The sequence below is a fragment of the Acinonyx jubatus genome, chromosome B2 (genome assembly GCF_027475565.1).
Source record: "Acinonyx jubatus isolate Ajub_Pintada_27869175 chromosome B2, VMU_Ajub_asm_v1.0, whole genome shotgun sequence".
Taxonomy (NCBI): domain Eukaryota; kingdom Metazoa; phylum Chordata; class Mammalia; order Carnivora; family Felidae; genus Acinonyx; species Acinonyx jubatus.
The window spans coordinates 145,770,605-145,787,166 of NC_069385.1; the positions used below are offsets into that span (position 1 = coordinate 145,770,605).

Consider the following 16,562-nt stretch of genomic DNA (forward strand, 5'->3'; position numbering starts at 1 on the left):
ATTTAAGCAAAGGTTCCCGACTCCTGTGTAGCCATTGGATTCAAATAAAATAGCGAATTTTCCACCCAAATGAAGATGCTAGATTTCTTTTCTTAATGGCTGATCAGTATAAAAGACTCAACCAATCAAACGGTAGAATCTGGTATGCCTACTCTAAGTACAAATCTGTCACATTTGATGCTTTTAAGCTTGGAAGAATTTTAAAAACTGTAAGGTTAGGCCTTGGCAGTGGTAAATTTGTCCTTGTGGCTCTGATTTCCACTTGATCGGAACGAGGACACGCCTCCTCCTCAAGGCTCAGAGGTCGGTACTGGAGAGTTTAGTCACTGCTATTTTACACCTGGCAAAATGCACTCTAGGCTTTAGAAGATATAAGGTATACGAGACGCGTAAGAATGCTCCACGTTTAGAAGTCAGCTTTAACATTTAACAAATAGATTCCTGATTACAGGAAAATTTCTGTAAACGCTAGTGTAATTTGATTATGGTTGAAATTGTCTTGTCGGATTCAAAGGAGTTCCTCAACTTAAGCATTACAAAAGAATCACATTTTTGAAAAAGATTTCAGAAATTTGTAACCTGATATCGGGTTATTGAGCAGGGACTATGAAGAGTACGTTATTGCGGACAATATTTCTCAATTTTTCCTCCCGAAGGACTAAAGAAATATAGAGCTTTGAAGCAATACCAATGAAGTCCATGTCTAGTTTTTTGAAAGGTAAGGTTCAAAGCATTGCATTCAGACTGAAAGTCGGAAGTGGAAGAAACAAAACCTTGGAAAGAGCTGAGGATAACGTGATAGCCAATGAAACTGTGCAGTTGTTGGAAAATTCAGAGATAGACCAATCAGAGCCTGTAGCCTTGTAGTTAAGCATTTCTCTCATCCAATCACTACACCCTACGTACTATAAATACCGGCAAGTCTGCCCTACATGATTGTGCTGGCGTCGTATGTCTTTGTAGGCCGTTTTTGCCATGGCTCGTACCAAGCAGACAGCGCGCAAGTCGACGGGCGGCAAGGCCCCGCGCAAGCAGCTGGCCACCAAGGCGGCCCGCAAGAGCGCGCCGGCCACCGGCGGCGTCAAGAAGCCGCACCGCTACCGGCCCGGCACGGTGGCCCTGCGCGAGATCCGCCGCTACCAGAAGTCCACCGAGCTGCTGATCCGCAAGCTGCCGTTCCAGCGGCTGGTGCGCGAGATCGCGCAGGACTTCAAGACCGACCTGCGCTTCCAGAGCTCGGCCGTGATGGCGCTGCAGGAGGCGTGCGAGGCCTACCTGGTGGGGCTCTTCGAGGACACCAACCTGTGCGCCATCCACGCCAAGCGCGTCACCATCATGCCCAAGGACATCCAGCTGGCGCGCCGCATCCGCGGCGAGAGAGCTTAACGCTGCCGGTTTTTTATTTTGAAACTCAAACCAAAGGCTCTTTTCAGAGCCACCCACGTTTTCAAGTAAAGCAGCTGTACAAGTCTAGCACCACATTTAATAGAACCAGCCCTGCACTTAGAGTTGAAAAGCTAGGGATCGACGATAATTTGACGAGTTACAGGTAAATTTTGTCTAGACATTTAGTGTATTTGCGAACAAAGCTGGCCCTTTAAAAGGTTAGGTCCTAAGCCGGTTGGCGTTTTAAGAGGAACCCTAAAGGATTGGTCTTTGGAGAGGATTAAATATGGTTTATCGTGCATAATTTGTGGAACTGGAACAGTATAGTTTTACCAACTATAACCTGTAAAATAATTTTAAAAGCCTGGTTTTGTCATTGGCCAAACTACCCAATTTACATTTATTTGATCTTGGTATTTTTGCCATTAGTGAAATTTACTGTGAAAGACTGCCTTCTTTATTCTCTGCCAGATTATTTTTGGAATCCACATGAATTTACTATAAACGCAGTTCTTTAAAAGAATGTAGCCCAGTTAACACTGGTCCAACTGGGTTCTGACCCACCCCCCCCCCTCCCGCCCCTAGCTCCTGGGGCTTGGAGGAGGGGTTAAGGGAGGGGACTATTGCGTCACATTTCCCGCCTGCGCGCTTTCCATTCTTTGTATCTGCAAGGGGGCGGGGGACGTAGTTATATAAGGATCTGCTCTGCGCTTCTTTGTCACTTACTCTTGGTTTGCTTTCCTGAAAGCCATGTCTGGCCGAGGCAAAGGCGGGAAGGGCCTAGGCAAGGGGGGCGCCAAGCGCCACCGCAAGGTGCTGCGCGACAACATCCAGGGCATCACCAAGCCCGCCATCCGGCGGCTGGCCCGGCGCGGCGGCGTGAAGCGCATCTCCGGCCTCATCTACGAGGAGACCCGCGGGGTGCTCAAGGTGTTCCTGGAGAACGTGATCCGGGACGCCGTCACCTACACGGAGCACGCCAAGCGCAAGACGGTCACGGCCATGGACGTGGTGTACGCGCTCAAGCGCCAGGGCCGCACCCTCTACGGCTTCGGGGGCTAACTTGCCGGGTTTCGCCACCAGAACGTTTCATTTCTCAACCAAAGGCCCTTTTCAGGGCCACCCAACTGTTCAAAAAAAGGGCTGTCCCAAACGAACAGGGCACTTGAGCCTACCAGCTCCGTACTCAGAATCCACAATATTGAGACCGAAACCCAGAAGGTTGTGGGATATTGGAAGGAAGACTACAGTTCGATAGTCTTATGTGCCAAGGTAACTCCCTTAGCTCAATGGTTTATTTTACCCGCTCCTCTGTTCCCATTCACCGCATACGAGCAGGGGAGTAGTGATATTCCAACTCAAAAGTGAGGGGTAACCGAAGCAGAGTAAGGAACTTGACAAGGGATTCCAGGAACAAAGAGGAACATTATCCAATCAGCAAGTCCCATCCATGGTTGTCAACCAATCAGAACTGATGATCTCATGTGCTTCCCCCGCCAGAGGCGAGCCGGATTGGGGGATGGGAAGGCTGACCGGAGAGGCCAAAACCCCGATTTAGGAATTTTAAAAATGTCTTTTTGCGGATTATGAGATAGACCCTGTCTATCAGGCCCTCTATCAGGTCCCAAGAAGAGTACTGAAGTTTTTACCGCTAATAGAGCGATTTGTCTGAAATAAATAAATAAATAAATAAATAAATAAATAAATAAAAACAAGAAAAACCTGGAAATGGTGGGCAGGGGAGGAAACCAGATTCAGACTGCCAGAAAACCCAGAGAGCACTGGACTCAGGGGAAAGTAAAATCTGGCTAATGGGGGAAAGTGCCTCATTCACTGTCAGCACAGCCCTCCGCAGTTAGCCATGCTTTTTTTTTTTCCTTCCTTCCCAGAGAAATGGAAATTAGGGTGATGGAAATGTACATTAGATAGTGGGGATGGATGTACAATTAAGTAGATATACTAAAATACATTGGATTGTACACTTCAAGTGTGTGTCGGCGGGGCGGGGGGATATGGTATATACACTATATCTCAAAATCTAGAGAGCAGGCGTGAGAGCGTGTGCTGACTGCAGCCACCGTGTGTTAGCTTTAGCCAATGTCTCTCCTAGCTTTTTATGTCTCCTTTTCCACCTAATAACTGTCCTCCAAGATTTCTCCGGGAATGATAAAAGTACCTAGCCTGGCTTAATTTAAATCGACAATGGGGAGGATTCAGAGCTGCGTCCTGGACCGTCAGAGGACCAAAATGGGCATGGTTGGGAGAGTGGTCACTTTATTTCCTTGGCTGGTGTTCCTTCAAGAGATGCTTGTTGACCTCGTGTGACGTGCCTGATACTGCTGTAGGCAGTGGGCAAATCAGACAGAATTCTCTGTCCTGGATCCGGAGTATAATAGAGAGGTGTGTGGATGCAGATTTTTCCATACGGGAGGGGAGGTGCGGTGGCTATAACAACGGACATGCCTGGCTTCTGTTACGGTTGGCCTAGCTTATTCACAGCCTTACAGACAGCACCATACCCATTTGTCGCACTCACTGGCCTGGGTGAAAGCCTCTGAGCCTTCCTCCGTCCTAACACTCGTGAAGGCCTTGTTCAGAACAAAGATACTGCTGCTGCCCGATTTCCCACTCTGCACCATTCCTCAGATCTAGGTAAGTCAAGGAAGAGTAGAAGGAGAATCCATCGTGGCGGCACTCTGGTGAGCCTAGGGTCTTGTGTAGAAAATTCACGCATGCATTCGTTCAACTGATGGGGTACAGGGCATGCTATTCCCTGATACGCTGCCTTGGCATATTAAATATGTTCAACTCAAGGAACTTGAGCGGCAGAAGCAGGAAAATCACCCCGACACCTCCTCACCGCTTGTAACCCCCACTTCTCTCTTTTTCCCTGAAAGCAGAAGATAAATCTCTTCTATGAAAAGTACCCTCCTATACCAGGAGGAAGAGAAACATCCTTATCACTGGAGATGTGGAATTCAGAGTCGAGAAGTCTGTATGAACAAACCTTGTTACTTCTTTACTCCTAGCCCAAAAGCACTTTCTCTGTTCTTTAGAAACGTATTGTCTAAAAAGATATAAAAGCTTCCTGCTCTGATCACTTCCTTGAATCCCAAATCTTTGTAGGGGCTCCTGTACACCTGTATATAATTAAATTTGTTTTTCTCCTGTTAATGTGTCTTTTTTGTTGCAGGGAGGTCCCAGTCAAGAATTTAGAAGAGCAGAAGGAAAAATGTTTTTCCTCTCCCTCCACAACAAACCTTCATACCTGTTAGCTCTCAGCCCTGTTCTAGGAGCTAGGGAACATCTCAGGGACAAAACAAAGCCCCTGCTGTCACAGGATTATATTCTAGTTGAGGAAGACAGGACCACAAACAAAATAAATATATAGCGATATGGGTGGGGATACATATGCTATTTTAAAGAATGAGCAGAGGGGGTATTCGTTCACATAGGGTGGTCAGGAAAGTTCTCTTTTCATAAGAGGGCATTTGAGCAGAGGCCTGAATGAAGTCTGCAGCCATGCAGCATGTCACTCTATGTCCAGTGACAGCAGAACATGCCACACAAACTATGTGCCTGACATCAAGATTAAAGGCACTGGGAAAACAAACAGGTGCGAGAAAAGCACTCTGACCTCTCCTTTCTCTTCCTGAAAGCAGGAGAGAAAATCCCCATATGGAAGATGTCATCCCTCTACCAGGAGGAAAGTCATATTTTTGCCACGTTGGATCATCAAAGCTGGGAGAACTCTGTACAAACCTTGTAAACTAACGCTTATCTTCCTAGTTTTTTTCCCACAATTAACTGCCCGGCCCCCAGCCCCCTTGCCTTGTTCTGTTTTCACAGTTTACTCTTCTTTGTCCAGCTCGGTACATAAGTGTTCAAGTCCAATTGCTTCTTTGGGTGTTCATTTCCTTAGGAGGGCACCTTTGTCCCGGAAAACCCATTGGTGTACCTCAATGACTATACATAAAAATATATATGTATTCATGTAAATATAAATGAATTGTATGCTCTTTTCCCATGAACCTGTTTTATGTCAATTTAATTCTTAGGCCTGGTAAAACCCCTAAGAAAGCAGAGGTAAAATTTTATCTCTCCTACACCAGAAGATACTTCTAGGAAGAAAGAAAAATCAGGACAAAGGCTCTGAGCCCGGAACATGCTTGCTCCACTCCACAAGCAGCAAAAAGGCCAGTGAGGACAAAGAAATGGGAGAGTGAGTGAGGTGAGAGGGTGGCCGAGGGCCAGATCACGTAAAGCCATCTTAGGTAGCGTGACAAACTCATCCTGTTTGCTTGGGACTTTCCCCAAGGTTGAGCACTGAAAGCTCCATATCCCAGAAACCCCTCCAACTCAGGCAATCTGGACTTATTGGCTACTGTGCTTGTAGGCTGTGACAAAGACACTGGCTTTTATTATGAAGAAGGAACACCGCTGGAATGTTCTGGGCAGATGGCGGACACATCTTTTGAAAGGATCACTCCTTCTGTGTGGCTGAGAAAAAAACTAGCCATCAGAAGTGGAAACAGAAAGACTAGTTAGGACTCATTATGGTCATCTGGAAAAAAGGTGATTGTGGCTTGTCCAGGAGTAGAAGCAGAGGATGTCGGGAAAGGTGCTCTGATTGATTTGGAAGATAGAGCTGACTGGGTTGGATGAAAGTTATGAGAAAGAGCTCAGACAGGACCGCATGTTTTCTGGGCTGAGCCCCCGGAAGAATGGAGTTCCATTTATTGAGGTGGGGAATACTGAAGGAGGAACAGATTTGGGGTTTATGCGTTAAGATACCTAATGTGGACAAGTCTGAGATGTCCATCAGATATTCAAGTAGATATATCAGATATACAGGTGGATATGCGACAAGCTTCATTATGAAGCTCGAAGTGGGTGAAAGAAAACTGATAAAATTTTAGAGGTGATTAAGGCCACCCTGCTAAAAACCAGTAGGATTGAGAGAGAAGCTGACACTCTCACAGCCTTTAAGTGTCACTACAAGCTGGCGGGACACTCAGAGCTAGGCCATGGAGTTCTCCTGTTGAGCAGCAACTATTTCACAGAACACAGAGCAAATCAATAGTGAGACAAAGAACAGAGAAGGGGCCAAGAAATGAGCCAAAATGCCCTCCAGGTTGCTTTATCCTTTGGTAGGTCTCCATAGCAGCCCATTTATGACGGACTGTGTGTATCCCCTGCAAATTCGTATGTTGAAATGTTAACCCCCAATATGATGGTATTAAGAGATCGGGCACTTGGGTAGTGATCAGGCCATGACGGTGGAGCACTCATGAATGGAATTAGAGATCCCAGAAAGCTCTCTGGTCCTTCCCTCCGCCATCTGCAGACACAGTAAGATAGGTCTATGAACCAGGAAATGGGTTCTCACCAGACACCAAATCTTATCTGAATCTTCCAGGACCTTGATCTTGAACTCCCAGCCTCCAGAACTGTGAGAAATCAATATTCGTTGTTAGCCACAGAGTCTATGGTATTTTTGTTATAGCAGCCTGCACTCAGACCACCACTTCAAGGATATCCAATCCCTTCTTTTTAATTTTTAATGTTTTTCTTTTTTGTTTGTTTGTTTGTTTTTGAGACAGAGAGAGACAGAGCATGAACGGGGTAGGGTCAGAGAGAGAGGGAGAAGTATCCGAAGCAGGCTCCAGGCTCTGAGCTGTCAGAACCGAGCCGGACGTGGGGCTCCAACTCACACACCGTAAGATCATGACCTGAGCCAAAGTTGGACGCTCAACTAACTGAGCCACCCAGGCGCCCCAGTCCCTTCTGATAACGATTTATATTTCCACTCATTTACCATTACAACGTACAGTAATAAATGGTGTTGAAAATCTTGATCTCATTGTCTTACCATTGACAGGTGGGAGTTTCCCAAATTTTTCTCTAAGCCAGACCTCTCCCTTGGAACTCAAGAATCTTCCAATTGCCTATTCAAGTATCTTCTTGTGTCAGAGAGACATGTTAGCAGAGTAACCAGCCAGCAGTTTTAAGCAAATGTCAATATATTTCTTAAGCATTAAATCAATGCTGACTATTCCGTTGTGATTTACCAATTGGAGGACATAACTTCACAACTTTTTATAACCATGTTTGAAACGTTCATTAAAATAAAACAACCTTACATTTTTAAAAATATTTACTCATTTTTGAGAGACAGAGACAGAGCGCAAGCAGGGGTGGGGCAGAGAGAGGGAGACAGAACCCAAAGCAGGCTCCAGGCTCTGAGCTGTCAGCACAGAGCCCGACGCGGGGCTCGAACTGAAATCATGACCTGAGCAGAAGTCAGATGCGTTTAACTGAGCCACCCAAGTGCCCCAACAACCTTAGAATTTATACAGGAGGCAGGAGGGAAATGAACCGGACAAAGGGAAGAAGGGGGAAGGTCCAAGACAGTCACCAGAGCCAGTGACCTGAGGAGGGGGCTTTCTCCCTCAGCCCCTCGAATTTGCACCCTGTTGGAGACCTCAAGGCTCCCAGTAGCCAGAGACCTGAATAAGAAGACTCCCTTTAATCTAGTAAATGGCAATTTCCCCAAGCCAAAGGCTTAGCGAAGGCGCGCGGCCTGCGGACGCAAACCTGCAATGCCAAGGCATCTTAAGCTCAAAGACAACCGTCTGCGGAAGGCTGTGGGCCGACCTCACCCTCACCGGCTCCAACCCCGGAGATAGAGGTGGCGGATGCCAGCGCGGGCGGGGAAAGCCTGTGTCGTCCTCTGTCCGGGCATCGCTGGGGGCAATCACACGACAACGAAGAGCCTTCTCGGGCCATCCCTGGCTTCCAGAGGCGGGAGCACGCTCTGGGAATTAGTACGGATATTCACCGGAGCCTCCCCGGACCAACGCGTTCGACAGCGACTGAAGCACGGCCGCCGGCCAGGATGGCCTCTTGGGGGAAAGGGACGAGGGGGAGGCCAACTCCTTCCCCAGAAAGCCGTGGGCCGGGGACTTCAGACGCCTCCCCATTGGCTTTCCTCGGCCAGCCCCTGCTCCGGATTGGCCCGCGGCCTGCGCCTCGCAATGTGCTGCGAGCTGATTGGTGGAGAGGTAGCAGGGAGAATGGAGTGTTGCTCCGTTTATGCGTTAAGACGAAAGCCGAAGCCTTAGCAGGTAGGCCGGATGAGCCTTCCCAACAGGAGCACAACTGGAGTGGAAGAGGCAGACGCGAACAACCCTTTTGAGAGTAAATGGGCGGCCCTGAAAAGGACCTTTATGGAGAAAAAATGGTGACGAAGGCTTAACCCCCGAAGCCGTAGAGGGTGCGGCCCTGGCGCTTGAGCGCGTACACCACGTCCATGGCCGTGACCGTCTTGCGCTTGGCGTGCTCCGTGTAGGTGACGGCGTCCCGGATCACGTTCTCCAGGAACACCTTGAGCACCCCGCGGGTCTCCTCGTAGATGAGGCCGGAGATGCGCTTCACGCCGCCGCGCCGGGCCAGCCGCCGGATGGCGGGCTTGGTGATGCCCTGGATGTTGTCGCGCAGCACCTTACGGTGGCGCTTGGCGCCCCCTTTGCCCAGACCTTTCCCGCCTTTGCCCCGGCCTGACATAGCTACCTAAGCACGTTCTGTGAGTAAGTCACAGCGATGGCCCCACTGTCCAGACCGGCGTTATTATAAGCAGTCGTCGGACCTGATTGAGAACTGAACGGGTGGGCGGGAACCGAGGCGCCGCGACCGCACGCCGGGCTCCGCCCCTCTCTGGGCTGAGAGCCAATGGCGGTGTGGGGGAGGGAACGGAGTGAGGTGTTTCAGTTTTAAGCTCTAGATTTTTCTGAAACCGTTGATATTTGTATCTGAAATTATATCTTCCCGTGAGAATGTTCACAGGGGCTCATTTTTTTTTTATAAGCAAGTGCTGTCCTTTCTCCTTCAGAAGGGGATGATTGGGAAGGGTACCCTAGGACGCCACCCCAAAATAGGAGTGGGGAGCTCAGACACACCTTCCCCAAACATGCCCCGTGCGTGTGAACGGTACGGTATACGCCGCCCGCACATAGGCCTGTCTGACATAAGGGCTATTTTTGAGCAGTTTAGAGAAATACCAGACGCAGCAGAATCTCTAAAACCAGAGAACTCACCCTTTCTTAAGGGGAATTTCACATGTGTGAAGGAGATCTCAGTCGGTGTCTCCCTCTCTGCGCCAGAAAGAGAAGGACGACTAGATCAGCACGGAAACTTGTCCCTGGAGAAAGCCCGGCCTTGATTCTGCAGAACAACCTTGCCTTGTTTACCATCCTTTCCCTGGGAGCCCATAACCGGCGCCCTGTGCACGCCCCTCCCGCGTGACATGTTTTGTCTTTAGTGGAAGACGGTATGTAAAGGGGGTGGCTTGGGCCTTTTCAGGTGTTCTCAGTTTTTCAGAGTCTCTCTTTCCCATGTATACCTGAGGTATATATGTCATTAAACCTCTGTTTTTCTGTCCTTAATCTGCCTTTTATGGCAGGGTCTAGGCCAGAAACTCAAAAGGGCAGGGGAAGTCATTTTTCCTCTATTACAGCGGTGTGACCTTGTAAAGTTGCCCTTCAGTTTCTTTATCTGTTAAGGTGGAGCGATGATAGTACTCAGGGAACTTTTGTAAAGATTGAAATTACCTAACGTAAGCAGAACGCTAGAACAGAGATTGGCGCAAAGACATAAATATGGCTGGTTTTTAGTTGGTATTGTTGCTTAAAGAACCTGTCTGGAGTTAGGATGTTGCCCTGAGCCTTCATTTTCAGGCTTTTACTCGTGACTCAATATAGGCAACACAGATACGTATATAATAGCGAAGGTTTTGTTTGTTTTTTTTTTTAATCACAACATTTAATAAAGTACAAGACATTGATGGATTCTCGGTTTTTTGGTTTTGTTTTCTTTTCAATTGAAGTATAGTGACTTACAATAGTATACTAGTGTATAACGTAGTGAATTGACAATTATATACATTGTGAAATGCTCATCATGATAAGTGTCGCTACCATACAAAGTTGTTACAATATGATCATATTCCCTATGCTGTGCTTTTCGTCCTTGTGACTTATTTATTGTATAACTGGATGTTTTTCCTTCTTAATCACCTTTACCTTGTTTGCCTCTTACCCCTCGCCCCTAAACTACCGATTTGTTCTCTATATTTATGTTTGCTGTTGTCATCGATGCTGTTTTATAGACTCCACATGTAAGTGAAGTCATATGGTATTTGTCTTTCTCTGCCTGACTTATTTCATTTAGCCTAATACCCTCTAAGTCCATCCATGTTGTGAATACCTAGATTTCATTCTTGGTATGACTAATGTCCCATTTTATATACAAATGACCTCTGAACAATGCAGGGCTTGGGGGGCTGATTCTTGCACAGTTGAAAATCCAGATATAACTTGTGACCACCCCCCGCCCAAACTACCAATACCATACTGTTGATTAGAAGCCTTACTGATGACATAAAGTCTATTAATATGTATTTGGTATATGTATTATATATTGTATTCTTATTATAAAGTAAACCAAGGAAAAGAAAATGTTATTAAGAAAACATAAGGAAGAGAAAAACCTTTACCGTACTGTGTTGTATTTGTTATAAAACTCTGCAAATAAGTGGACACATGCATTTTGAATCCGTATTGTCAGCTCTATGTAAGACTCCGTCTTTATTCATTCACCTAGTGACTGACAGGCTGTTTTTCTGTTCGTACATGACATGTTAAAAATGGTTGCCTGAGAATATCCCTAGGTGCCCTTTCCAAAGGGGCATTGACAAGTAATGTTCCTTCCTGGCTCTCCGGCAGCCGAATCTGGAGTACAATTCACATTTCTACACTGACTTCCCACTTTGGTGTTAAACCTCAGACACTCATGGATTAGTAAGTCACTTCTACTGGGATGACTGGAAGGGCTACTACTAAATCTTTAACTCTGAAAAATACACCCTGACCTTGGCCTCCTCCTCTCTTCTGAAAGTCTGTATAAACCCAAAGTTCGAGAGCCAGCAGTAGTAGCGGTGAATTTCAGCATGTGGTGTCGTATCACCATGGTGTCTGGGAAAGAAACACCGTGTTTCATGAAGGACCTTCCAACAGCCATTTAAAAAATACAATCTGTATGTTAAACGCCTTTTTTTCCCTCCAGCATGACCATAGTCACTCCGCTAATAGAAAGTAATAAATGCTTCATGCAGTGATATTAAAAAGTGGGCACAGCTCCCCTTCCAATATATTCAGTAAATTTCTTTTTTTTCCCCCCACACCTTAGCTCTTACTCCTAACATTTGTGGCCTACATCTGAGATGGGAGTTGATGCACCGACCTAAATCAGGTGGAAAACCATCAACAAAAAACAAGATTCACCTTGAATTGTGTGGTTTGCTTGGATTGCTTTACATTCCTGGATTTTGATAAAACAACTTTGACTTTACAAAATATTTGCAATATTTATGACTGAATTTCCTCCATTCTTTGCTTTTAGAATACCCGCTGAAGTTTCATTTCCAAACTGGGCCGAGTCTATTCAATAAAGTCATGCCCAATGAAAAGGACATTTAGAGGGGAAAGTTTGAGTTTTTATTTCAATTTTCAAAGAAATGTTAGAGTATAAGGGAGAATCACACGCAGCTCAGGAAAATTCATAGGATTTCTCCAATGCCACGTGTCCAAAAATCAACTTCTACGATCCCAGTAACTATGATACCCACTAAGGTGGGTAGTGTTCTTCCCTATTTTTCTGATGATGGAGAAATCAATTTGTGTCAAGACGATACGGTAAGTGGTAACACTGCGATTTGAATGTGGGCAATCTGATATCTAAATGCTCCCCTGTGCTTCCAGTTTCCAGAATACTCCTGCAGAAAGATTAACAACGTTATGGATTCTAAGATAGTGCTATCCTTATTCACCAGACACTGGGCAGTTTTTCTGTTGAGGGACTCAAGTAAATGAAGACTTAGAATCAAATCCACATTCCTTGACTGGGAAGGGGATGGGGGAGGGCAGGGGCAGCCAATCTGAGCCACTGTCCCCTGGCCATCCCACCCTCAGACAGCAATGGGCACTTGTACCTTTTTAAAGCTATCCTTTCAGGCCCTGTGCCTTAAACACCCCTTTTCTAACAGATACAAAACATATCGAGGAAAAAGCCAAACAATGTACATAAAAGCCAGCACAGCGATAAGAAAAACCAAGATATTTCGACTTCAGCTGGGGCCCAGATGTGGGCTGGGGCAGGGGGACAGACCCTGGCTCAAGCCAAGGGCATCATTGATGCCTCTGACAGCCCTTTTACATGGATAACAAAGGTCTGTGCCAGACATTTGCATGTAGGAGAGCCTGGAAATTTAAATAAAAATACAATGCAATGACACACACGAGTACACACACACACACACACACACACACACACACACACACAAATAGAAACATCCAACCTTATTACTTAGAAAAATGCAAATATTTTGTAAAGTCAAAGTTGTTTTATCAAAATCCAGGAATGTAAAGCAATCCAAGGAAACCACACAATTCAAGGTGAATCTTGTTTTTTGATGGTTGTCCACCTGATTTAGGTCGATGCATCAACTCCCATCTCAGATGTAGCCCAGAAGTATTAGGGGTAAGAGCAAAGGTGTGGGGAAAACTGAAGCGAAGCCTTTGGTGGAATTTGGAGCTGTCATTATTCAGTATTCTGTATTACTCTGGAGTTTGTGGAGTTATGTACAGTGTAAACGCTATATGATCTTCGAAGTGTTTCCTGATAGTTGGGGATGTAATCTAAAGCTCAAATTTCTTAGAGGCACAATTAGGCACTTTCAAAGTGGTCAGTTCATGTACCCCGGCTACTGGTTCAAGGTCGTCCCCTTTTCAGTAAAGGCACACGATATAGTCTAGGAAAGTGGGTTGACAGGATCATATGCAGTCTGTCACAGGGTTTTCGAAAACGGACCCTTTTGCTGGGTAGAAGTCCCATCAGAACAGCCAGATTTCAAGTAATGCTTAGTATGGCCATGGTCACCTAAACACCATCTAAAGGTTCACAGCCACTTTTGTTGAGCTAATTGGGTGGCTCTGAAAAGAGCCTTTGGGTTTAAGGTCGGCGATCCTTCGTTAAGAACTTACGCCCTCTCGCCGCGGATGCGGCGCGCCAGCTGGATGTCCTTGGGCATGATGGTGACGCGCTTGGCGTGGATGGCGCACAGGTTGGTGTCCTCGAAGAGCCCCACCAGGTAGGCCTCGCACGCCTCCTGCAGCGCCATCACGGCCGAGCTCTGGAAGCGCAGGTCGGTCTTGAAGTCCTGCGCGATCTCGCGCACCAGCCGCTGGAACGGCAGCTTGCGGATCAGCAGCTCGGTGGACTTCTGGTAGCGGCGGATCTCGCGCAGGGCCACCGTACCGGGCCGGTAGCGGTGCGGCTTCTTGACGCCGCCGGTGGCCGGCGCGCTCTTGCGGGCCGCCTTGGTGGCCAGCTGCTTGCGCGGGGCCTTGCCGCCCGTCGACTTGCGCGCTGTCTGCTTCGTGCGAGCCATCCCCCAAGCGGGCCGAGAGCGTCTTCACCGAAAGCGGTGAGAGGCACACAGCCCTCCTTCTTTTATACAGCCGGACCGCCAACCATTGGACCGAAGAGCATTCAAAAGTTCCCGCGCCCTCCTCGGATTGGTCCAGCTCCGTGCGGGGAGCCCGGATTAAGAGTTGCTTTCAGGTTGGTGAGTGAATCTTAAGCCCCGCCCTTAAATGTGGTTACTCTGACGTCATTTATTTACCCTTTCGTTCCTATATCCACTGTGAACAAAAATCTTGCACAGAAAGCTGCAGATATTTTAAAGTGTAAAGTAAGGTAATCATGCAAAGCCACATAGGGACTTCCAATGGATGTTTTGTTGTTTTTAGAGAGAAACCATCAAGATATTCTGCAGGTGTTTAGGTAAATACATGGGCTGCCGCTAAAATGACATTCAGAATTTTCTTGGGCGTGGCACAAATATTGTGGAGAGTTAGTAAAATGCTCCCTGTTTGCAAGCATAAATTATCAAGGAACTAGGACTTAGCCTCACTGCTTCAGCAAACATGCCTTCACAAACTGGGATTTTAATGGATGTGTTCCATAAAATGAAGAATCTTAAGAATCTAGGGACTCTCATTATTTCCTTCTCCAAGCTACTGTCCTTGCGAAAAACTTTCAAACTTCATCTGTGGAATATAGCAATGCCCTTTTCTGCTGGACTAAAAACGCGCCCTACACGGTTATACACGGCCAATGGGGTTAGCAACGTTTACACTAATTTCCCGTGTTGCTTTAGCCTCAAAACTGTGAAAGCATTTCTACGGGGGCAAAGCCTTCCAGGTGTTTTTGTGACATTTCACCTCCCATGTTTTTAAACACTGATAGTTCAAAGCACAGCTCTTTCAAAGGAAACTGTGGGTGGCTCTTAAAAGAGCCTTTTTAAGTAGCTAAGCGGACTTTCTCTTGATCAGGGAAAAAGCCTGTGTAAAAAAAAGTCATCAGCTTATTTGCCCTTGGCCTTGTGGTGGCTCTCGGTCTTCTTGGGCAGCAGCACGGCCTGGATGTTGGGCAGGACGCCGCCCTGCGCGATGGTCACGCGGCCCAGCAGCTTGTTGAGCTCCTCGTCGTTGCGGATGGCCAGCTGCAGGTGGCGCGGGATGATGCGCGTCTTCTTGTTGTCGCGGGCCGCGTTGCCCGCCAGCTCCAGGATCTCGGCCGTCAGGTACTCCAGCACGGCCGCCAGGTACACCGGCGCGCCGGCCCCAACCCTTTCTGAGTAGTTTCCCTTGCGGAGCAGGCGGTGGACGCGGCCCACCGGGAACTGCAGCCCGGCCCGCGACGAACGGGTCTTGGCCTTGGCGCGAGCCTTGCCACCCTGCTTTCCACGTCCAGACATCACCAGCAGAGAAGGAAGCAAACGCCTTCAAAAGAAAACGCGAGCAGTGTAGAGCCAGACTGAGAGCAAGAGAAGTATTTATACTAACGGCAGGTATGCTGACTACAAGTCTCCCATTGGCTCTTTTCAAGTAACCAATGAAAAAGCATAATCAGCATCCCTCATTTGCATAAAAGCCCTCCACCTAGCGGGAGGTTTTTGAATACTCCATTGTAATCTGGCGTGGAGAGCTTTTACGTTAGCACTAATAATTGAAACAATTTGATTTTCTGAACAATACGAATTTAAAATCCAATCCGAAGCAGGAATGATTGTCCTCATTGCTCTGTCTTTTGGCTGTTTTTTCCTTTTCCAGGATTGTGACTGTTTCTGGAAAGGAATAAACAGAACAATTTCTAAAATAGTTTACATTTAAAAAGTACATCTGTTCCAGCAGTTGCTTTAAGTCTTTGGACCTCACAAAGTAACAGAAAGAAAGGAAACAAACAATTCTTTGTCAGAGCCCAAGCCTTAACAATGTCTGAACAATGAAAAGTGTCTGAACAATGAAAACTAAAGGCAAGAACTGGCCCATCCTCTCCCTGACTCAAGACAGTAGGTCTTTTGTGTAAATCATGATCTTACACATGAGGTCTATGGGACCACCTTGAAGGTAGGTAGAGTGCTGTTTTCATTTTAGAGATTGCAAAACTTAGAGACCCCGATTGTGAGTTTTTTGTGTCTTGGTCTTTACCGGCTCACACCGAGTTAATGAGAGGGATGTGGGAACCAGAGGCAAATGAAAAACTAACTTTCCTTTCTGCCTACAGCCTTTGCCATCGGCAGGGTGACATTCCTCTAGGAGCTCAGCTGCCTGGATGATGACACTTTGTTAAGAGCAAAAGGTAATCTTATCTTAACATTCACCCTACCCCCCAGGATCCTGTAAGTCTACTTTAACATATAAGAATTCCTTTGAAAACTTCCTTTATGTCTACCATCACAAGATACATGTTGGCACTCATACTCCAAGCTTATGGTCCACTGATAAACATCTGAAGGGTCTCATGACTGAGGTTTTACTAAACAGTAATAAATGACCTTTTGCTAACAGCAGTTAGCCTCTCGAGGTCCTGGAAACCCTGCTTCCAAAACTCCTTAGAGACTTATGCTATCCCTAACGCCCTCCCAACCTGAAAGGTATATGATCAGTCACCCATCACAACCCCAGTGTAACTCTTTCTGCCCCCGGGTCCTGTCCCCCCGTGCTTTAATACTACCACCTTTTTACACCAAAGGCGACTCAAGAATTCTTTTTTGG

General features: G+C 46.8%; 5 protein-coding genes across 5 annotated transcripts in view; 2 read left to right on the forward strand and 3 right to left on the reverse strand.

Moving 5' to 3' along the window:
- Nucleotides 1-16,562, forward strand: part of LOC106989350 (histone H2B type 1-A) — a 340,681-nt gene that overhangs the window by 215,685 nt on the left and 108,434 nt on the right. The gene's annotated exons all lie outside the window — the stretch shown is intronic.
- On the forward strand, nt 932-2,513 carry LOC106988076 (histone H3.1). Its single transcript, XM_015086462.3, has 2 exons — nt 932-1,302; nt 2,119-2,513. Exons 1-2 carry the CDS (start codon nt 976-978, stop codon nt 2,446-2,448), a joined length of 657 nt encoding a protein of 218 aa, XP_014941948.2. The 5' UTR covers nt 932-975; the 3' UTR covers nt 2,449-2,513.
- Nucleotides 8,592-9,001, reverse strand: LOC113593855 (histone H4). The gene has a single exon (XM_027040146.2). The coding sequence runs from the start codon at nt 8,950-8,952 to the stop codon at nt 8,641-8,643; it is 312 nt and encodes a 103-aa protein (XP_026895947.1). The 5' UTR covers nt 8,953-9,001; the 3' UTR covers nt 8,592-8,640.
- LOC106988055 (histone H3.1) lies at nt 13,416-13,946 on the reverse strand. The gene has a single exon (XM_015086442.3). It carries the CDS (start codon nt 13,889-13,891, stop codon nt 13,481-13,483), a length of 411 nt encoding a protein of 136 aa, XP_014941928.1. The 5' UTR covers nt 13,892-13,946; the 3' UTR covers nt 13,416-13,480.
- LOC106988057 (histone H2A type 1-B) lies at nt 14,782-15,316 on the reverse strand. Its single transcript, XM_027040125.2, has one exon. It carries the CDS (start codon nt 15,260-15,262, stop codon nt 14,870-14,872), a length of 393 nt encoding a protein of 130 aa, XP_026895926.1. The 5' UTR covers nt 15,263-15,316; the 3' UTR covers nt 14,782-14,869.